Source organism: Pygocentrus nattereri, chromosome 8 (assembly GCF_015220715.1).
Source record: "Pygocentrus nattereri isolate fPygNat1 chromosome 8, fPygNat1.pri, whole genome shotgun sequence".
NCBI classification, from domain to species: Eukaryota; Metazoa; Chordata; class Actinopteri; order Characiformes; family Serrasalmidae; genus Pygocentrus; species Pygocentrus nattereri.
Genome location: NC_051218.1, coordinates 24,767,452 through 24,790,909, shown reverse-complemented (window position 1 = coordinate 24,790,909; position 23,458 = coordinate 24,767,452). Strand labels below are relative to the sequence as shown.

The 23,458-nt window shown below is 39.7% G+C and overlaps 1 protein-coding gene across 2 annotated transcripts in view; it reads left to right on the top strand.

Annotated features, from left to right (window-relative positions):
* Positions 1-23,458, top strand: part of gsr (glutathione reductase) — a 64,271-nt gene that overhangs the window by 26,307 nt on the left and 14,506 nt on the right. For both annotated transcript variants that reach the window (XM_017698467.2, XM_017698468.2), the window contains exons 6-11: positions 3,831-3,885; positions 4,128-4,227; positions 4,314-4,400; positions 9,263-9,430; positions 9,700-9,811; positions 18,113-18,244. In XM_017698467.2, the coding sequence (XP_017553956.1) occupies positions 3,831-3,885; positions 4,128-4,227; positions 4,314-4,400; positions 9,263-9,430; positions 9,700-9,811; positions 18,113-18,244 (654 nt within the window). The remainder of the gene's footprint in view (positions 1-3,830; positions 3,886-4,127; positions 4,228-4,313; positions 4,401-9,262; positions 9,431-9,699; positions 9,812-18,112; positions 18,245-23,458) is intronic.

The window sequence follows — 23,458 nt, the reverse complement described above, 5'->3', positions numbered from 1 at the left end:
TATAAGAAATAAGTTCACTCCGACACCAAGGGACAAGACCGTTTAGAGCTTTATATGTCAGTAAAAGAATTTTGTACACAATTCGGAATTTCACAGGCAACTAGTGTAGGTTTGATACATTTTTTGATACAAGGACTGGCTGCAAATTGTAAAGGACTAACTGAAAATTGTTAAAACTTTTGCTGGAACATCCAGATAGCAGTGCATTACAGTAATTCAACCTTGGGGTAATAAATGCATGAACTAGATTTTCTGTATCCTGTAGAGACACTGCATTTATTAATTTAGCAGCATTGCAAAGATGGAGGTATAATTTTCATAGGTGTTTAAAAAGCTGTGCTAAAATTTTACTCCCCCTGATGAAATCCTCCTTGCTAAAATTAATATTGATATATATTGAGATATTGCCTTATATATTATATGACCCGAGATAAAGGTTCTTTGCAGGTACATTTTTTGTTAATCAAGGTGCAAACAATCAAAGATACAACAGTGGTTTTCAGGTCCAATTGTGTACCATTAATAAGTTTTTTTACCATGTAAAAAGTATGTATTTGTATCTTTTCACAACCTTTTCTTTGTTCAGTTTGGTCATTTTGGCTTCTGTTATCATCTAAATTCAGTTCAAACTAGTTTTTATTTTAATCCTATGTGCCCAGTGCATCCCAAAAATCATCAAAAATGATCATCTTCAAATCTATATTTTTTGTATTTCATTTGGAATAGTAAAAAAATATATAAACAGCCATACTCTACTAACATTCTGTTACTAAAAGGCCACGACTGTCTTTTTTGGTGCTTAGTGTTGAAATGGCCGTAAATTAGCTTAAGAATGTATACTTACTTGTTTAGGACTTGAAGATTAGAAATTGGGATTCAACTTGAAGTTTGGCTCTGTTTTGCCTCGACTTGAGACTTACCTGACTCAGGACTTGACTCAAGGACTTGACCATTATGGACTTGGGACTCGAGTGTCAAGACTTGAGACTTACATGTTACTCACACTACAAGCAAAACACCTTGTAAAAGGGGAACAGGTAATTTCCCTGATTAAATGTAAAAATCCATCAGTATCTTGAATTGTTTATGTCAGAGTGATTTGATAGTTTAAGGCTGTATCTTGCTTTCAAAGGAGAAGGTGTTTCAAGACTACTGTTTCCAACCTTATCTGTGTAACTGATAAAAGAACATGTTAATTCGTTGATTCTTTTTTTCACATCCACAGAGAATGGTTAAAGTGGAATGTGAAGTTTCAGGAGCTGAAACTGGGTGCTCATTGTTGGTGAGCTTAAAATGCATTCAGCTTCTTTGGCAGGAAAGTTTGACATGACTGCACTTGTCTGTGGTTTTGTAGTCTAAGTGTCTGGATGGCCTTCTACATCTGTCAAGCGTTGGTGGTATTACTGTAAAGTGATAAGAATTTTTTCTGTATTCTCATCTTTAATGTTTGATAGTTCTCCTTCCATCCTCCTTGCGTTTCTTTCAATCTTAAAATTCAGTTTTAATTATAGGATATGTATTTTAGCAGGTAAGATTTCATTACTTGCATCTGTGACCAAACATCTTTGAAAACATTGTAGAAAATATAATTTAATCCACAAAAACAAAAATTACTGCCAGAGTTGTTCTGACATTATTTCTGTGGGACCGTGTTGTGTCATTAACCACTACAGTCACCTGCACATGTAAATAATATACAAGCACAGCCATGCCTCACATGAGACCAAGTATGTGAGGCAGTCCTCATTTATGAATAAGCATATATTTCTGCCACGCTGTTTGCATCATGGTCCTTGAAATATGGTGGTGCAGGTCTTTATCTTTCTTTGTGTATCTTGTTAAACCATGGTTTATTCTTTGGACTTGAACTGAAAGTTTTTAAAGGCACACTTATTAATGAAGTTAATAACAACTGTTGCATATTAAATCAGATTAGATGAGGGATCTTTGCCCATCATACATAGTCAAAACAGTCCTGAAGTATGTCCTTGGTATCTCTAGCACAGCACCAAACCACTTTCATTACCAGCTCCATGCATTTCAGTCTTTGTCCATAAACAGTCTAATGCTAGCTAGAGGAGGTTGGAGACCACTATTTTTCACTCTCCTGCTTGCTTTCTCTCTTCCCTGTTTTCTTGCTCACTTTTTCTGGTTGTTTCCAGATCTTTTGTCCCAGCCATGGTTGAGAAATACATACCAAGTCCAGGTCTACCATGAGAGAAGTTGAATCTTGTATTTGTTTTCTATTGCGATTTTGGGAAAAAACAAATGCACAGGAGCCTAAACAACCTGGAAAAAAAGCAGACCGTTTGTTATTGACCCAAGTGGCACAAACATTTTGAGGGTTTCGATCATTTTTGAAACAGTAATTTGGCCTTAAATTTTGAGTATTTTTGGTCTTTCCTCATTCTAAGAGATAGGAGTCTGGTTTTGTATGGATGTGTACCAGAGGTAGCTGCAAAGAGGAGAGGCAGTGTTAGAGTTAAGTTAAACCTATAGCTTTTGCTTACTTAACACTGGGTGGCTTGAGAAGCCAGTTCCCCAGCCCCAACAGTTGAAATGCAATGAGAGGCTGAGCTTCTCATTCTGCTCATGCAATACAGTGTTAGGTAAGCTAATGCACATCATGTCGGTGTATGTCCTTGCTTGAAATATTATGCTGTGGGGTGCCATGAGGGGACAAAGTTTAATGTAAGCTGTGGGAACTCTAGTGGCTCATCAGCTCTTTTTTAGCCCATGGAGCATGAAAGAAAAAAAAAGATCACAGTGTAGCCAACTCAAGTGCAGAGACTTTTATCACTAGAGGTGGGGATTTGTTATTCTAAAGTTCAAATCTATAAACAAAGTATTTGAATATCAATAAGAAAACAATTCCTTTTTAACTTTTTAAAAATGCATACATAGAGTTATTTAACCTGAGTGACAACAAAGTTATCTGGGACAGAAACCCTGCATTCCCTAAGGACCCTTAAGCAGCCTTTTCCCCCCATCCAACGGCCAGCTAACAATGCATTACTTTCACTTTCTTGCACGGGATTTAGCTTATGAGGTGGCGAGATGCCTTTTAAATGATGTAAGATTGGCTGTTTAAGATTGATTTAGATTTGTTTGGGGTTTAGAAAGTAACACAGATGTGAAGTCATAAGAACTGTAAGATTACTTTTCTCTGTAGTAATAAGCAAAGTGATTCTGTTACAGTTTGACTGAAGTAGTAAGTTGTGATGTCATGGGAAGTTTTTTTTGAGTAACTATTCCACCACGGCTGGTAATGATTCAGTTTGTCATTTTGGAGCATAACCATAGTTTTGTGTTCTTGGAGCATGCATGACCATTTCCTACTTTATCCCTTATGATTAAGTAGACTTAATGTGCCTTTAAGATTGATATATGCAAATGAGCACTGTTCTGGAAGCAATCCAGGCTGAAACCTTAAATCTTCAGCATGAATGGTCAGAGCTAAATTTTTATGACTTCATGAAAACAGTGAATTCAATATGTGCTGTTTTTTTTAGCTTAGTTTCCATATATTTACTGTGTGGACTGTGAAGTGAAGAGTACATTCAGATTTCCATGAAATGGACCCCTTATATAAAACATATGAACACGAACAAATATCTTAATGCCAAGGGAATGTAAAATGATGAACAGAACTGTAACACTACCTTTTAGTCTTAAATGTTTTGCATGGTTTTATATATTTAAAACTTTCTCCAGCAGGCTAAGACTAAATTTGATGTAATGAAAATCTAATAAAGATCTATTGAGTCTTACTTTTAGGTATTTGTAATGCCAGAATCATTTATTTATTTATTTATTTATTTATTTTGCAGGAGCTGGTCTTGGCATTACCAGCGATGGATTTTTTGAACTCGAATCATGCCCCAGGTAAATTGTCCTGACTTTAGTGAATATTCATTATAATGATTTTAGTGAATATTAACTGAGCATTACATAAGTTGTAACTCACTGTTTCACTTCATTGCATGACATACTGTTTTATGAATATATTATATATCACGTAGCTTTATTTTATTGGAAAAGTGCCTGTTAAATCATTTTTGTCTGGACCAATTAATTCTGAATTAATGTCAGCAGTGGAAACTTGCCTAATATCTTTCCTTACATAGACGCAGTGTTATTGTGGGGGCAGGATATATTGCTGTTGAAATGGCTGGAATCCTGTCCTCTCTAGGGTCCAAAACATCACTTATCATTCGTCAGGGTGGGGTAAGAAGTCACTTCCTGAAACAGAGGACGAAGTTGCAAAGAAATTGCAAAAATTTCTTCACTAAAGTTTTCTGTTATTCCCTAAGGTACTGAGGAACTTTGATGCCTTGATAAGCTCAAACTGCACCAAAGAACTGCAAAACAGTGGTATTGATTTGTGGAAGAACACTCAGGTAAGTTATTGTAATTTGTTTTTTAATGTAGTTATTAATGTTGTAGTTATTTTGATTTGTTGCTTAACTTGAACTTGAACTTTTACATTTTTGTGTCATTTGAGTGCTTTCACAAGGGAAGGGTATGTAAGTTCAGAGGATGCACTTGTAGGCAAAATGCATAAGAGTTTAAAATATGATGTGTACCTGCTGTTGTGCAGTATTCCAAGCCACTAATTAATCTAATATGACTGCATATACACAAGTAGCCAGAGTCATTAGCCATTTAATTCTTTATTTTCCCATTAGTTTTAGTTTGTTTAAATGTTATTAAGGGGCTATCTGTCCATTTCAACAACGGTTTTAACAAGCTCTTGCCCACTTGGCCTCGTCATTTCCTTTTTGGGGTATTCATAGTGCCAACTTAAAGGCCATTCTATTGCTTCATTAGCTCAAGTGAAAGATGTTCGATGAGCTGTGGGAGGTGTGAGGGATTGAGCAAAGTTTTGACCTTGGCAGCAGAATTTGCCCAGAAATCATTGCAGTCTAATGTATTTCTCTTTTAAAACCCCCAAATAATTGTGTACAAAGCTGTTTATAAGCCATACAACTTAACTACTTTAAAATGCTTAGCATTTTAAAATGATGACATTCAATTTGATGTGGTTACTCCAGCTCTTAAACATGAGTACTGATGAGACTTAATCACTTTATTTTGCTAACTGGCTAGTTAGCGTGATGAAGGCCACACAGCTGGCATCAAAAAGAAAGGCACAAACATCATGGTTCTACACCAGTTTTATAGCCAGGCAAAGCAATTTCTCACAAATGTTATTTACATAATATTCTTTTTAGAAAAAAGTTTTTATTGAAAAATGCATGGCTAGCCCAGTGCCTGTCCTGACCTCCTTGGAGCCCTAAGCAAAATTCAAAAAGGGCCCTCTTAGCTCACCCGTCGGCCATATAAATAATTTGTAATTGTCACCTGACGCCCCAGTGTTCCCACTACAGTCCTCCCTCCTTTAAAACAGGTTGGCTCCAACTGTGAGTCTAAGTAGATCTACACTGAATAGAATGAGGTATAAACAAACAAAATTGATCAATAAATCAATAATTACTTCTGTACTGACAAACTTAAGCATAGCACCTGAAAAATACTATTATGATACGATAATAAGATTATTGATTTTATGAGCTGCATCAGGCCCTGTTATACATTTTCAAATATAAAATACTATTTACTGTTACACTCTGACAGAAATCCAGACGCTAGCGGATAAGAAATCAGACGATTTATTCGTCTACAAAGGTAACAAAAAGGGGCAAAACGCTAAAGAGTAGTCCTAGTCCAAAAATCAAAACAAGCAATCCAAGTAACCAGCAAAAGTATCAAAGAGGGAAAGGCAACAGACGTAGTCGAAAACACAAAATGAAACAGTCAAAATCACTAGACATCATTAGACAACAAGGAGAAAACGCTCAGTAGGTTTCATATAGAAAACAATACCTCACACTGACTGATTGTCAGAGCCAGGCTTAAAAGCTGTGCTCTAATCAGGCACAGGTGACATTAATCAAAAGTCTGGAGATTGTGAGCGCAGATAGGTGCTCTGGGAGTTGGAGTTCACTCGACGAGCTGAATGTGTGACATTTACACTATGGCTTGGTTTAACTTGATAGTTTTTATTCACTGAGAGATATTAATAATAATAATTATTATAATAATACATTTATATAGCACATTTCTGTCTTAAAATGATGTGCACCTATGAGGAGTGTGCCATCTTACCCCTGTATTACCATGACTGCTCTCCACAGAGCTTTCTGCTGCAAAGCATGAGTTTCAATTCTTGCAGAAGCATATGAACGCATGTTTATGTGTGATGCAGTTATGTATTCCATGTTGCAGTTTGTAAACACCATTGCCTGACACCACATCCTATTTGTTAAATGTTAACAAGAGGAGGGAATGCACATTTACCTGTTTGCTGTTCCCACAATTCGCTCTCACAATTTTTTTTTCTTCTTTTGTTATCAAAGGGATATTTCTGTTTCATCCTCTCATCAAAATTGAAAACAATAAGCACCTTTGACACAAGGGGGAAAGGAGGCCCTTGTATAATTCGCAGGGCCCTATGCACTGTGGTTGGCTAGTTTAGTGGTTAACACCTTTGCCTTCTACACTGTAGCCTGGGGTTCAATCCCCGACCAGGGCAAGCACCCTACACTGTACCAATAAGGGTCCTTGGGCAAGACTCCTAACACTACCTTGGCCTACCTGTGTAAAATGATCAACTTGTAAGTCGCTCTGGATAAGAGTGTCAGCCAAATGCCATAAATGTAAATGCACTGTGCGTAGTGAGTGTATAGGGCTGACCAGCTCTGGACTAACCAATTAGTTCACTGAAGCTAATCTGGCGAGTGCCTTCTGCTTGAATATCTCACTGCTCAATGTCCCCTTCTCCCCTTCTGCCATAAGTGGACTGTAAAATCAGCCTGAGCTTAGCAGCTCTTTTCATGCAAAGCTTCCAAATTGTGTTGTGTACTGACTACAGCAGAGCGGTGTGGTGCTTCTTGTATGCTTTAACTCTCTTTTAATCACTTCTTAGCAGCTATTGCTGTCTATCAGTAATTTGGGCAAGCTTTGTTTTTTAGCATTTACTGTGACTATGGTTTGAATCTGAAAAGGGAGACTTCGAAAGGATACCCAATGCCTAGATTTTGTCTTTGACCTAGTGCAAAAAGTCAAAAAAAAAAAAAATACATTTTGATTTGTCTGCGAGTCTCACCATCAGCTAAACACAAGTCCCTCTGCTCTTAAAGATGTGTTTTAAAATGGTTGACTCCACTTGGATGGCTTATAATGAGTATATAGACTGATATTTGTATTAGATGTGTTACTACCCATTTTTCCAGTGAAAAAAATTCTTTTTCAGTACATATGAAAAAAAAAAATGTGGGGTGCTACATAGCACCTTAGTTTTGTATGTCATAAACCTAACACGATGCAATGTATCAAAATACATTGTTGTGAAAAAATATTTGCCCCTCACCTGATTTCTTCTATTTTTGCTGATTTGTCAGATCATTCAAATAATTTTAAAATAAGATAAAATCAACACAATTTTAAAAAATCAGCTTTTAAATGATGATTACTTTTATTGAAGATAAAGATTTATTCAAAATCTGTGTAACGATTGGTTGGGCCACCCTTGGCAGTAACAACTGCAGTTAAACATTTGTAATAAATTGCAATGAGTATTTTACGTTGTTGTGGGGGAATTTTGGCCCATACTTCTTTGTAGATTTATTTTGTTTAATGTGGCTACATTGGAGGGCTTTCAAGCATGAACTCCCCGTTTAAGGTTTTGCCACAGCATCTCAATGAGATCAAAGTCAGGACTTTGACTCTGACACTCCAAAACTTTAAGTTTGTTTCTTTTGTGCTATCCAGAGGGGGACTTGCTTATGTGCTTTAGATCAATGTCTTGCTGAAGTAGTGCTTGAGCTTCAGGACACAAACTGATGGGCAGACATTCTCCTTCAAGATTTTCTGATAGCCAAATTTGTTGTTCCATCAATTATGGCAAGTTGTCCAGGTCCTACAGAAGCAAAGCAGTCCCAGATCATCACACTACCACCAGGGCCAGAACTAGGATCAACATTTTAGGTGTTTTTTGCAGAAAAGTGACTTTTTTCCACAAATCATTACTTCATTTTTATGCATTAAGAACTGTTGTGCACCCTTTCATTTGTTTGTTCTCTATCATGTTCAAGTTTATTTAATGAATCATATTTATTTTCAGCTGAAAATATGTTGAAACCTACAATAAAACATCTCTCTCCCCGCCTTTCTCCCTCCCTCCCCCCACCCCCCCCTTCTCCCTCCCTCTCTCTTTTTCTCTCTCTGTATAAAAGACTTTCTGTTACTGAGGCAATTGTGGATAGTGATATTTGCGAAGCAGTTGTTGGAGGGTTAATGTAAATAAGGCAGACCTTGCCCAATTTTGATTGGCCATAATAGAGTGAAAGTGGGAAAAAAAAAAATCCTTCATAAACTACTGAGGTCCAGACATCTGTGTCCTTATAGCGAGTTATGAATATGAAACCACCATGAGTTCTTTTTGGACAGCAATTTTTTGTGCCTTGCAACTTTCCTAAAGACGCCATTTTTGTTCTGTGTCTCTTATTGTGGAATCATGTATGTGGACCTTAACTGAGGTAAATGAGGCCTGTAGTTCTTTAGATGTTCATGGATAATTTTGTGATGTGCTTTTGGTGAAATTTTGGTAGGTCCATCACTCCTGGTAAGGTTCACAACTGATACAAGTTTTCTCCATTTGTGAATAATGGCTCTCACTGTGGTTTGATAGAGTTGTTGCTTAACCCCCACTTGTCTCAGCCCTGGCTGCTGGGGTCAAACATGATGTTCTGACAGCGTGAGGCAAGACCCCTGAGGCCCCTGATCTTGCTGGAACCTGGCACTGTTCTTTTTGCAGGTAGCATGTTACTGCAATAGCTTTAACCACAGCACAGGTTTGTTCCTGCTCATTGAATCCTCAGGAAATAAAGATTCCTGTCTGAGCAGTAAATCTGTATTTTACTTTGTGAAGCTGTTAGCTTAAGCTACTTTTAATGTGTATCCTTTTAGCACCAGAATCTAACGTTAGCTTAGTGGGTAGGCTGTAACACAAATGCCATGCATGGTACTGTTGTAAATATGCAACAGGGTGTATGAAGCTCGCTTGTCTATCGGTACTTTGAGACTCCTGCTTTAAGCACTGCTTATCTGTTGGTGAGCATTTTAATGGTCTACTAGGCCTTGCATGGTTGTTTGGAGTCCTTATTCACAGTACTCATGACTGTAAGCTTTGTCTCCATAGGTAAAGTCAGTACAGAAAACTGAAAAGGGTCTGTGTGTCACACTGGTGACAAAGGACCCAGAAGACAGGAATGCAGAGGAAAAGACTAACAGCATTCAAGGCATTGACTGTTTGTTGTGGGCCATTGGGAGAGAGCCCAACACAGCTGGCCTCAACCTCAGTCAGATGGTAACAATAGAAGCCTAATTATTTGTGTGTTTTTAAAAAACTGTTTTAGTCCATTTTTTTGCATATTGCTTGTTAGACTAAATAAATAAATATAGTTGAATGAACTCTGCCAATTTATTTAGGGCAGTTTATTAAATTTTAGAAATAAACTATACATAACCTGTACCTTTCATTCATGCATGCTTTCACCAGTCCACTCACCATAGCTCATAGGCCCAGGAGCTGAGATCTGTTTCTGAAATGTTGCTTTATGGCATATTGTTTTGCAGGGTGTGGAGCTTGATTCAAAGGGGCACATTGTGGTCGATGAGTTCCAGAACACCTCACGCCAGGGCATCTATGCAGTTGGAGATGTTTGCGGGAAGGCACTCCTTACACCTGGTAGTGTTTCAGTTGCTTAGGATTCTATAAATGGTGCTTTTGTGTTTATATTTCTCAACTGATAATAGGTGTGTTTAAATGGTTATGGAGTCCAAAACTTCACACTTGTCCATTCATATTCATGCTGTTCATAAGAGCACATTAGACTTCTATGATAGTTTCAGCAGGTTTAATGAACTTCACACAGCAGTGCTGCTGGAGTTTTTAAAACACCTCAGTGTCACTGCTGGACTAAGAATAGTCCACCAACAAAACCATCCAGCAACAGCAACCTGTGATATCAGTGGAGCTGATAAAATGGACAATGAGTGTAGAAACTAAGTGGTTTTAATGTTACGCCTGATCAGTGTATAATACAGTGCAACTTCACCATATAACAGCCAGAATAACTAGATTATTTTGTTTCTTCACTACATTTTCAGAGCAAAATAACTGTAAATCATCCAGAATGAGCTGAGAAGAAGTTGGCACTTTGCCATAAATTGAAAAACAATTTTCCAAGAATTCCTGTTGTTATTTAGTTCAAGATTGGGCTAAATTTGTCTGAAAAAACAGCACTCTGTTTTTTTATCCTCAATAATCAGGGTGTTTCTAATTTTGTGTTTAAAATTTTTTTAAAGAAATTTTGAATTTATTATTGCAGATCTGTGCTAGATCACCTGTAACCTCTGTCAGTAAAATGACTGGGAAGTTTAACCCCTCATACACACTGGCTGTGATACGAGTAAAAAACAGGAGGTCATTCATTTTCATTGAAAGCTTTAGAGTGATGGGGTAATGATGATTCCTGGAATCATCAGCAAATCCTTTTTGGCAACACTTCGTTTGGATGGCCTGTTTACTAAACTATATCTGAACATTATATGTAGTGTGCATATTCACTATATGATATATGACATAAAATAATAATGCTTTTACATACTCTCTTTATCTCTCTTTCCATCTATCACTCTACTCAAACCATATACTATAAATAATAAAAATAGTAATAATAATAAATGGTAGTTTTTCTCCCACCAACAGGTTTCTTTCTCTCTCTCTCTCTCTCTCTCTCTCTCTCTCTCTCTCTCTCTCTCTCTCTCTCTACTTAAAATGTATACTGGAAACAATCCTTAAACCAACCTGTCTCTACAATTAGAACATATACTATAGATAATCCTCACAACAACCTGTCTCTACTTAAAAACGTACTATATACCATTAATATCTTTTCCTCTCTTTACTTTCAGTCTGTCTGTCTTTCTACTTAAAATGTATGCTATAGTTCAGGAGTTCTAAACCTTTTTCCAATGTCTACCTCTTTTTTAGTGTTAAAAAATATTTCATGAGACTATAGACATCCTCTTTTCTCTCGAGGTATCAGGACTTGCTTTCACAACCAGAGTACATTGTTAATTTTTTATTATACATGCTAAATTCTTTTTTCACAAACAGAAATTGTCAAATTCTCAGCCAGCTCTTTCCCTCTTTTTGAAGAAATTTAAATCACTTTTCCAATCCTTACATCATGAAGAAAAGTAATAGATTTTTGAATTATTATGACCAGCTTTATGGAGAGACACTCGGATTAACTCGCTTTCCTCTTATACATGTGTTTGTGTGTGTGTGTGTGTGTGTATGTACATATGTACATCCTCCTTTATGGATATAATTTAATGTAATGCAAATTGTTTGATATCTTTATTTTTTTGATGTCATGTGCACTTAAATAGTGATGACATTGACATTGGTTGTATGTTTGTAAAATTCCTCATATAAAAAAAAAACAGAAAAAAAATGTTTGCTCGCTCATCACTGTAATATAATATAACCCCTGTGTTAATGAAATATATGTCTATGATTAAAATGAATAGTTTAAAAGCTACAACATAACATTCAAACAGCAAGGAAAATACACAAAGCAACCAAAGTAATCAGAACATGAGCGAAAACAATGAACTACAACAGTAGCAATGCTAAAGAAAAATACAAAAAGCTCAGCATTGCAAAAAAGCTGCTTTGTGACACCGCCTGTTGTAAAAAGCAAAATAAAAATGTAAAATGTAAATATTTAATATTACATATTAAAATGTAAATTTAAATAGAATTGAACTGAACTGAAAATTATTTACATAATACCACATATTCTCCCGTTTTCTTTTGACTGTGTGTGTGTGTGTGCGCACACATGTGTAAGCCGATCTTTAAAAAAAATAAATGCTGAAAAATGCAGATTGCTTCCCCCGTAGACTAGTACTTGGTAGAGCCACGTTTTGCTGCAACAACAGCTTTAAGTCTCTTAGTCCAAGTTTCAACCAGCTTTGCACACTAGGTTGCTTGAAATTTTCACCCAGTTTTTCCTGACAGATTTGCTCCACGTTGTTCAGATTGGTTGGATGATGATTGTGGACAGCAGTTTTCAGTTGGTGCCCCAGATTCACAGTTGGATTGGATTTGGACATTGCAGAACATTACCATTTTTGTTGTTCAGCCTAGAGGTCTGCATTACTGTGGGACCCGACACAATATCTTGTGACGCATCATTTTTCAGTGTTGCTTGCAGGAGTGTGCAGAAATTAGACCCCTTCAGGTGGGAGTGGCCGGAAGCACGCATATAGAGAAATCCCCAAATAATTGAGTGTCCTAAATAAAGTAGAACGATCGCATATATAAACAAAATAACATTAAAACAGTTCAAATGAATGAAGTCATTTTCAAGCAACTGATCATCTGAACAACATACAAGTTCTCATAGGTCTGATGCACGCATACTGCTTTTGCATGGCATGAGCGATGGGGCAAAATCTTGTTTTTCAAATCATCACTGTGATTAGAGAATAGACCCAGGGCAATTTTTTCCATATCAATCAGCTAAATACACTGAAATAAGCCATGTAAATTAATGAACATTAAGGAGAAGACTGTATAAAGACTTGAAAAGGCATTTTATTTCTAGTTAAATATTCTGTGATGCAGACAGATTTGTGGGTTGGTGTACAGGTTTGAAACTTTTGCCTAATCACAAGTCAGAATACTGTCCAGGATAAACAAATATACTGTGTACAAGACTGCTGTGTTATTTCAGCAGAGGACAATGTATTTGTGAATAGACTGTGTTGGATATTAGATCTTTTTTTTTTTTTTTTTTTTTTGCCTGTCTTGTCTGGCAGATTTGCAATCAGAATTATGGTCAGACTGCGTTACTGTGCCAACCAAATTTACTTTTCCAAAATGACCACCAACTGCTGCTCCTGAGAAAAGAGAAGAAAGTGTACCTGAGACGTACAGCACTTGGAAATACTGCACAAATGACTGTGATGTATGTGGGTGAGGGTGTGGGTGTGTGTGTTTGTGAGTGAAGTACAGTATAAATTTGTCACAAGATGCACTCAATAGCGAGGACAGAAAGCTGCGACAACATCTCCCCGGAGGCCAGAGGAAGGCAGAGAAAGACCAGGGAATCCCGCCCGCCGCGGCCCCCCCAGGAGCAGTGGAGACCCTGGGCCGCATCTCCCAGTGGCCCCTGCATGCACCCAAGAGGAAGGGAGAGGGGGACTCCGGACAGCACCCCCCCAGCCACGGAGCGCAGGTCCAGGGGAACCAGAGGAACCAGAGCCGCCCCCAGGATGCCCCCCCATCACGAGGCAGCAGCGGAGAGCCAGCGCCTCATACGCCTGAGAGCTACCCACCACCCAGCAGGGCCCCATCTCCGCCGAGGTGCCCTGAGCCGCCCAGGAGCCCAACCACCCAGGGGAGCCGTCACGCCGGAGTACCAGGCCAGGCCCTGAAGCCCCAAGGCGTCCCCCATCCGGGGGGGAAGTGGCAACCACAGGGGAGCAGCCGGGAGAGGACCAGGGACAGCAATCCCCCGACCCAGAACCAGCTGTCCTCACATACACTCAGCCTCATATATACATCCTCGACCATATATACACCTACATACTTTCACTCCCATATATTCATCCACCCCTATATATACACCTACGCACACATACCTCCACACCTATACACACTCCTACATACATACATACACACACATATATACATACACATATCACCCCAATATGCACACACACACACCCATATATACACCCCCCGGTCCCCCTAGATGAGGTGGGGGCGAATGGAAAGCCCACCCAGTACCGGTTTGTATATGGATGCATACATGGGATGAATGTGCACATGTGCGGGAGGGCGCACACACGGGAGGAACATGCACGGCTGCACACGAGTCCGAGGGCGCACACCAGGGAAGAATGCGCGCGGGCGCACAGACGCCCACACCCACCCAACCATACAATGCCACATGACCGGCACCGCCGTATAGGCCACCCTCCGCGGCGGGCGCCCGGGCAGCAACCCCAGGACGCCAGGAATGCCCCTGCCCCAGCCCCCGTGTTGAGTGCAGGAGTTGGTGTATATGAATGTGGGGTAGTGTGTGACACTATGGTGTAGTTAAAATTGGGGAGACAGGTGTGGGGGCAAACATGGGCTAAGATATTAGATCTGCATGGGACTGTGCAGGCAGGAGCCGGGCAAATCATTTCTGTTCCTGGTGGGAGCAGGAGAAATGATTTCTGTTTGCTGCAGGAGCAGGCGGGAGCGGGCTGAAATCTCACAGGAGTGGGACTCAAAAAACAGTCTTGTGGAGACCTCTAGTTCAGCCAACCCTATGTTGTTCTGGCCTTATGCTTAGGATCACTGTCTTTCTGTCTTTTAGTATATTGAAGCATGTTGTCTTGCAGTATCTCCTTGTATTTTGTACCATCAATTTGTCCTTCAGTTTTAACAGGATGCCTAGTCCCCACTGAGGAAAAGCATCCTGCCACACCCATAATTCATTGTTTTGATGTTGTGTTTTTTTTTTTTGTTTTTTGTTTTTTTTTTTTGTTTTTTTTTGAGGAATGAGCAGTGTTAGGTCTGTGCAATACATAGCGCTTTGAATTTTGACCAGAAAGCTCTGTCTTTTTTGTCTCATCTGACCACAGTTTTAGCTCGGTCACTCTGGTGTTTTTTTTTTTTAGCTAATTCTAGATGTGCGTTGACATGTTTTTTTAAGTAATGGCTTCTTTGTAGCCACTCTCTTACTCCACTCATACTGACCAGTTGTATGCCATGCTCTTGATTGTTGACTGCTGCACCTTCACTCCAGTCTCAGCCACTGAACTCTGGAGCCCACTTAAAGTGATTGTTAGTCTCTCTGTGGCTTCCCTCATAAGTCCTCCCTTTGTTTGGATGGTGAGCTTTGACAGTCCGTCTTGTTTAAGATGTGTCTGGGTGGTATAATGCTGCCTCAATTTTTTTTTCAGTTGATCAAATAGTGGTCATACGGATATTCACACACTTGGATATTGTTTTGTAGCTTCTTTAAATCTTATGTATGTGTTAGTTTATTTTTGATTGCCTAGGAATGCTCCTTAGTGTTCATTTCTTCACAGTTTTCCTTCAGCGTCTGATCAATGGTACTTGAATTAAGGGGGTCTTTTTTCAGAAAAGGTAAAATTTTTAATGATTCACAGGTAGATATCAATTGTAAGCCATTCATTGGGTCAAATTCATTGGGGTTGAATATCTAGGCACAGGCAGTGTGTGTGTGTGTGTGTGTGTGTGTGTGTGTGTGTGTATTTGCTGCTTTTACCAATTGTATAACTTGTTTGGTATCGCTCCATTAGTGCTTTCTCATACGGTTGCAAAATTTATGTTGACAGTATAGTGTTGATTGGATTTGGTGTAATTATAAATAAGTCTCATTAATCAATCTGTTAAATTAATTAGCCCCATATGTAATAATAATAAATGTTATAATCTTTTTTCTAAATATTGGCAGCAAGACAGACACCTTGGTGTAAATAAACTTTGTTGAAGTCTTCTCTAAATCACAATTAAAAGCATCAACAATCAGTACATTTTCATTGGATGTAAGCTATTTATCCAACGTTGTGATGTCCAATGTTATCTACAACGGCCTGGTGTGGCTGCAGGTTTTTATTCCAAATTAGCAGGACCACACCTGCAAACAACTGATCATGGCATTTGTGAATAAGATTGGACATCCCTGATGTAATAAGTGGTATTATGTGTGAGAGAGTGTGTTTGTGTATGTGTGAACATGTAAAAACATGTAAAAGTATATGTGACTACATGAGACATGGGGGGATTGTTGTATTCACATCTGGTCCGTGAATGGGCTTCACTGTATTTTAATGAGGTGGTTGGTTTCTGCTCCAGTGAATCTTTATTCAATATGAAGATTGACACAAAGTCTAAAAAAGGCATGTGTGTATAAACTCAAGCCTATAAGTATTGGTATCTGTACAAAATCTTTACAAATATGAAATACTGAAGGCATCAACCACATCAACCACCAGAAGGAAAATGTGATCTTAGTGATTTTGACATGGCATGATTATGGTGCTGCTGCTTTGAGTATTTCTAACTGTTAATCATCTGGGATTTTCACACACAACAGTCTCTAGAGTTTATTCAGAATGGTACAATAAAGAAAAAACATCCAGTGAGCATCTGTTCTGCAGATGGAAATGCCTTGTTGATGAGAGAGTTAATGGAGAATGGCCAGCCTTTACAAAAAGACTATGGTAACTCTGATAACTACACTATACAATTGTAGTGCGCAGAAAAGCATCTCTGAATGCACCACACAAACCTTGAGGGAGATTTGCTACAACAGCAGAAGACCACATCAGTTTCCACTTTTGCTAGCCAAGAAGAGAAAGCCAAGGCTGCAGTGGGCACAGGTATACTAAAACTGGACAGTTGAAGACTGGAGAAACATAGCCTGGACTGCTGAATTTCAGTTTTTGCTGGGGTACACATGATTGTGTCAGAATTTGACACCAAGAACATAAATCCTTGGACCCAACCTGCCTTGTGTAAACAGTCCAGACTCGTGGAGCTGGTGTAATGATGTGAGGAATGTTTTTTCATGGCACATTTTGGGTCTGTTAATACCAGTCAGTCATCACTTAAATGCCACAGTCTATATTAGAGTATTGTTGTTGACCATGTCTATCCTTTTGTGACCACAGTTTACCAATCTACTAATGGCTGATTCCAGCATAATAATGCCACAAAGCAAAATTTGTCTTTAACTGGTTACATGAGCATAATGATAAGTTCTTTAGTGGCCTTCCTAGTTACCAAATCTGAAGCCAATAGAATTCTTTGGGATGTGGTATTCACAGAGATTCACGGCATGAAAGTGTACCGGAAAAATCTGCAGGAACTGAATGATGCAACTCAAAGGAATGTTTCCAACATCTTGTGGAATCCATGCCTTGAAAATTTGAGGCTGTTTTGAGAGCAGAGGAGGGCCCTATCCAGTATTAGTATAGTGTTGTCAGTGACTGTATATTGGTTAAATAGTCTACATGGAGAGATAAGAGAGAGGATTTGCTATGTGAAAAAGCAAAGTTTTAAATATCTGGAAGACTCATATTTTATTTTGGCATTAATCAAAAACAAGTTGCAGTTTCACTATCTGAAAATAAATCAGTATTGCATGTATACTGGTGAAAATCAGTGAGCACCAGAGTTCACCAAACAGTTTAATGGAAAGAACACACACACCGCTCCAACCTACCAGCCAGAAGTGTAAACTGTTAAAACTGTATCTAGTTGTTCATCTGCCAAAGTGCATCTCCTTGTCCATCAAGAAGGAATATAACATCATGACACAAGGGCAACATTATTTCTTTTTAAAGTTCCTTATAAACATATCAACTATGTTTCTGGAGACGTTCAAGCTAATTTTTTTTTTTGCGTGCTCCTGATTTTGATCTTTTTTCCATAATCCATAATTTCCATGCAGTGCACACCATGCAATACAGTTGCTTCTTTTCCTTACAGGAGGCTTTGCTGACAAATTATGCATCATACCACATATACCCACTGCTTATTTTAAAACTAATCTTCCAAACCTATGTTTAAGCAATAACAAAATGCAGAGGTATTAAAAGTGTAGGGGCATTGGGGTCCAAAACTTGCCTAAGGGCAGCAGTGTGAAGTACAGGGATACTGGAAATGCTGTATGCAATCTAGTATGCATGTATGTATTGCAAGATTTTGCTAAACTAATTTTATTAACCTGTACAAGACTTGCATGACAAAAACCTTGAAAATTGTGGTCTGCCAAAACCAGGCTTGCCTAGACTTTGTTCATCTACACCTGAGATGGGTAACCCTGGTTCAGGAGACACCCCAGCAGAGTTTGGTGAAATACCTGCTTAAGTGCAGAAGCAGAGTTGCCCAGCCTTTATTTGCACTGATTTGACATTTTGTCTCTTTCTCTGTTTGTGTGGGAAGTTGCCATTGCTGCTGGACGAAAACTTGCACATCGACTGTTTGAGGGCAAAGCAGATTCTAAAGTGGACTATAGTAATATTCCTACTGTTGTCTTCAGTCACCCCCCTATTGGCACTGTAGGACTAACTGAAGGTAAGTATTATGTACTCATCAGGCATGATGGATTTTTTCAAGAAAAGAAAATGTGATGAAAAGCCACAGTATTCCCTGTATAGTTGGCATATCTGTTTTTGGGCTGTCAAATGACTGGTTCTGTTTAATCATGATTAATCACATTTGTCTTATGTCCTCAAGTTGGACCATTAAAAAAAAGTGCATTGTGTTAGAGCGATATGAATGGACAAAATGAGCTTCATCAGAATGCATTTATTACTTGCAATAATTAATTGATATTACTTTCAACATGAATGCATGATTTACATGAACCTGAACATGAAAATCTTACATATGTTGTAAATGGTTTCCAGTTTTCACCACCAGCATATTTCAACCAATGACTGTGTACATCTTATAGTTTCAATGATTCCGGCTCCTTCATGATTGTATTTCTCTTGGTCTTGTATAACTTGTGTATTCTCGGTAGTGGCTCCTGAGGGTAACTGTAGGCTTTTTTTGCATAGAGTGCATGGAGCACCAAGACAGCATACATATAAGGAAAACCACTCGATAACATGACATGACCAAAAGTTTGTAGACACATTTTTTCAACATTTCTTGAGAAATCAGGGATTTTAATAAAGTTTGCCCCCCACTTTACTGCAATAAATACCTCTCCTTGAAAGGCTTTCCACTAGATGTTGGAACATTTTTATAGGGCTGCAACAACTAAACACTCAAATTGACAAATCTTATTAAATTCCGTGATTTAATTGCGTTAAATGCAGTTCCACTGCTCCACAATTCAAAGCTTTGTATCATTCTAGCTAATGCCATTGGGCATTAGGGCTGTCAAAATTAAATTCAACATTCAAGTATTTAATGAGAAAAAAAAAACTGATTCAAATATAGAAAATGTCTGTTCAAATGGTTAAAGCTACCTCTGCTGCAGCTCCTAATATATTCCAGACCAGAAGTTTCATGACATGATGATATATGATAGAACATGCTATTGCTGACTGTAAATAAACAAAACAATAATCTAGTTTCTGTAACGTGCTGACAGAATAGCAGATGCTCGCGGGTGATGAGGTTTAATGCCAGAGATAATCAGGAAAATCCCCAGAGGGAGAAAACAAAAATCGAAGCCCAAGTTCAGTCTGAAATCATGACACAAAACAGTTCAGACAGGCAGAAGTACACAAGGGCAAAACAATATACAAAACCAGGTTAGGAATAGCGAAAGGTCAATACACAGGAAACACAATGTAGAGAAACCGCTCAGTAATTGCATGGAAACGATACCTCGCAAAGAGTCAAACTAAAGTCCCAGCTTATAAAGGTTGAAACTGGAGTCCATCACCTTTCCTCCGGGCTGTAGCCTTCCCAGTCCACGAGGTACTGCAGTAGTCCGCCACGTCTGCAGGAATCTAGCAGTATCCGGACAGCATATACCGGCGTTGCTTCCATCCACTCCGGTGGCGTTATCTCTGGTGTCGCCTTGTCCAACGGTCCTGTAACCAAATGTTTGAGCAGAGAAACATGGAAAGAATTAGATGTATGGAACCTTGGGGGTAAGTCAAGCTTATACATTACTTCATTGATACTTTTCGAAATTTTAAAAGGCCCAGTATACTGGGAAATAATTTTTTACAAGTCCCCTCAGGATGTCTGAAGTTCTTGGTGGGCAACCACACTTGATCTCTGGGATTGTAGGTAGGAGTGTTTATCTGACTGCACTTTTGTCGTCGAATAGCTTCTTCTATTCTGCAGTGTGTTTTTGTTCCCATACCTACTCACTTCTTTTCATCCATTCGTCTACCGCCAGAACATCGGTTTGGGCCCCTGTCCAGGGTGCAACAGGTGGCTGGTAGCCTAGGATACACTGGAAAGGGGTTATACCAGTCATGGAGCTAATTAGGGAATTTTGTGCTATTTCTGCCCGGATTAAATAGCGTGACCAGTCTCTAGGATTTTCAAGGCAGAAGAGCCGCAAGAACTTCCCTAGTTCCTGGTTAGCCCATTCATTGTCCATTTGATTTGGGATGATAACCCGAAGATAGACTGATTGAGACCCCCAAATGTTCAAAAAACGCCATCCATACCTGAGACGTGAATTGGGGTCCTTGGTCGGAGACTATATCTTCCGGAATTCCATAAACCCGCAAGACTACTTGAAATAGGGCTGCAGCTGTCTGAAAGGCACTGGGAAGGGCTTTGAAGGTTACAAACCTGACTCCCTTAAGGAATCTGTCGATTACCGTCATTATGGTAGTGAAGGTCTGTGAAACTGGCAAGTCAGTCACGAAATCGACAGCAATGTGTGACCATGGTCTATTGGGAATTGGTAGGGGCAGAAGTCGCCCCTCCAGCAGTACTTTAGGTGTCTTGCACTGGGCACAAATAGAACATGAGCCCACAAAGTTATGAACATCTTTGATCATATCCTCCCACCAATACCTATTGACAAGGAGTTGTTGGGTGCAGGTTTCACCTGGGTGTCGTGACGTTAATGAGGAATGTGCCCAGGTGATGAGCACTATTCTGAATGAAGGGGGTACATACAGTTTCTCTGCAGGACACTGTTCAGGTATGCGAATGCTTGGTAGAGCTTTCTCAATTTCATCTATCCTCCAACGAATGGATGATATCTTCACCTCTGGGGGAAGAATCGGAAGTGGAGCTTCGTCTTTCTCATGATTGGTTTGGGTGTGAAATTTCCTGGACAACGCGTCTGCCTTGGTGTTGCGGCTTCCGAGTCTATAGGTGATACTAAACTGAAAGCGTGAGAAAAACATAGACCACCTAGCCTGTCTGACATTGAGCCTTTTAGCTGTCCTGAGATATTCTAAATTCTTATGATCAGTAAGTACTGTGAACGGGTGGTTGGCGCCCTCCAACCAATGTCGCCATTCTTCCAGTGGTAATTTGATAGCTAATAATTCTGTCTCCTATCCCATAATTCCGTTTTGTCGGGGATAGTTTGAGACAAAAATGCTATGGGGTGTAGTTTTACCAGGGACCCGGTCCGTTGTGACAGAACTGCCCCTACACCTGTTTCTGATGCATCTACTTTGACTACAAAAGGCAACTCAGGATCAGGGTGAGCCAATATCGGGGCCTGAGTGAAAGCTTTAAGGTCTTGGAATGCCTTTTCTGCCTGTTCATTCCAATTGATTCTTCTGGGGTTCCCTTTTAACGAAGTTAATGGTGCAGCAATCGCACTGAAATTCCTAATAAAGCAATGGTAGAAGTTAGCAAAACCTAAAAACTTCTGCAACTCCTTTACAGAAGTTGGTTGTGGCCAATCTAGAACTGCCTCTACCTTATGATCGTCCATGACTATCCCCTGTTGACTAATGATATACCCCAAGAAGGTCACTGAGCGTAAATGAATATGAATAAAGCCCTGGTCTAAGGCTTCATCAATATATATGTCCAGGACCTTCTGTTCCTCCTGAGTTAGGGGATACACTCGGGCTTTGGGCAATATAAGGTCTGAGACCAGGTCTATAGCACAATCATAAGGTCTGTGGGATGGCAGTTTGGTGGCATTTTTCTTACTAAACATCGCCTTTAAATCTAGATATTCTTGGGGGATTTCAAAGGAGGAATCGGAGTCTGGAGTAGTGGTGTATCTGATGGCTATAGAAGGCTTACGAAGACAATTTTGTAAACAGTAATTCAACCATTGTATAACAGTACGATCAGTCCATGAAATGGTCGGGTTATGTTTCTCTAACCACGGAAGCCCAAGAATGACGTCAAAGTCAGTTTGTTCTAGGATCAGGAAGGATAGTTTTTCAGAATGCAATGCACTAGCTTGGGTTTCGATAGGGGTTGTGACATGGGTGATGGGCCTAAGCCCCACAGGATCTCCATCTAATGCAGTAACTTCTAGGGATCTCCGGAGGCTCTGGACAGGGATGTTTAGTTTCTCCACTATCTGAGCATGTATGAAGTTCCCCTTGGCTCCAAAGTCAATCAGTGCTGAAATGACAACAACATTAGGGTGAAGTCACAACCAAACAGGTAACAGTACTGATTTGGAAACCAACCCCTTCATGGGAATACACGTTAGCACGCAGAGTGTACTCCAGGTGCTTTCCCAAGGTCGGTGCTTTGTTTTGGGAGATTCTCCTGCGACAGTCTCTGATGCGATGACCAGGTTGCCCACAAAACAAACACAGCTGATGGGAGAAACTGTTGTCTTTCTTCTTGTGATCACTGGGATGATTCACATACCATGGGTTCTGGAATCTCCGGAACCTCCCTGGGAACTCTAACGTGATGTAACATGCTTCGAGGGGCTCGTGCACCTCCCTTCTTCTTTCTGGAGTTCAGTAGATGACCTAGTTTGATGGCCAATGATATCAGTTGGTCTAGATTCAATCCATCATCCCTGCTGGCAAGCTCATTCATCTCCGGGTTCAGTCCATGTCTAAACATCACCAGAAGGGCCATCTCATTCCAGCCGCTACTGACTGCGAGAGTTCTGAATTCTAGTGCATATTCCACTACAGAGTGCTAACCCTGACGTAGTTGGGTTAACAGTTCTCCGCTCACTTTTCCCTCATAAGGGTGATCAAAGCTAGTTTAAACTCCTTCAAAAAACGTGCATACAACCAACCACTGAAGGTGGGCCAGTTAGCGGTAGCCCATTCTAAAGCTTTTTCTGATAGTCTGGATACCACAAAAGAAATTTTAGCTTGGTCTGACCCTATTGGCGAATTGTCAAAAAATACTGAGCATTGCAACAGAAAACTCTGCATTGATCAGGATTGCCAGAGAATTTATCGGGTTTACTACCCAGAAACGTTGTTGGTGCCGTCATTGTCACTGGGTTAGCGGGAGCCGTCATGGATGTCTGATCTGCCAGCTGCACACCATGAAACTGGCTAGTCATTTCCTTGACGCTGTTTACAAGTTGTACCAACTGAGCTTGTTGTTCTGCTTGTTGGTTAGTGAGAGACTCCAGTGAACGCGTTACTCCTGAGAGAACCATCTGCATGTTTGGCGAGGTATTCTGTAACGTCTGGACAGAATAGCAGACGCTTGCGGGTAAAAGGTGATGAGGTTTAATGCCAGAGATAATCAGGAAAATTCCCAGAGGGGATCATGACACAAAACAGTCCAGACAGGCAGAAGTACATGAGGGCAAAACAATATACAAAACCAAGTCAGGAATAGCAAAAGGTCGATACACAGGAAACACAATATAGAGAAACCGCTCAGTAATTGCACCGAAAC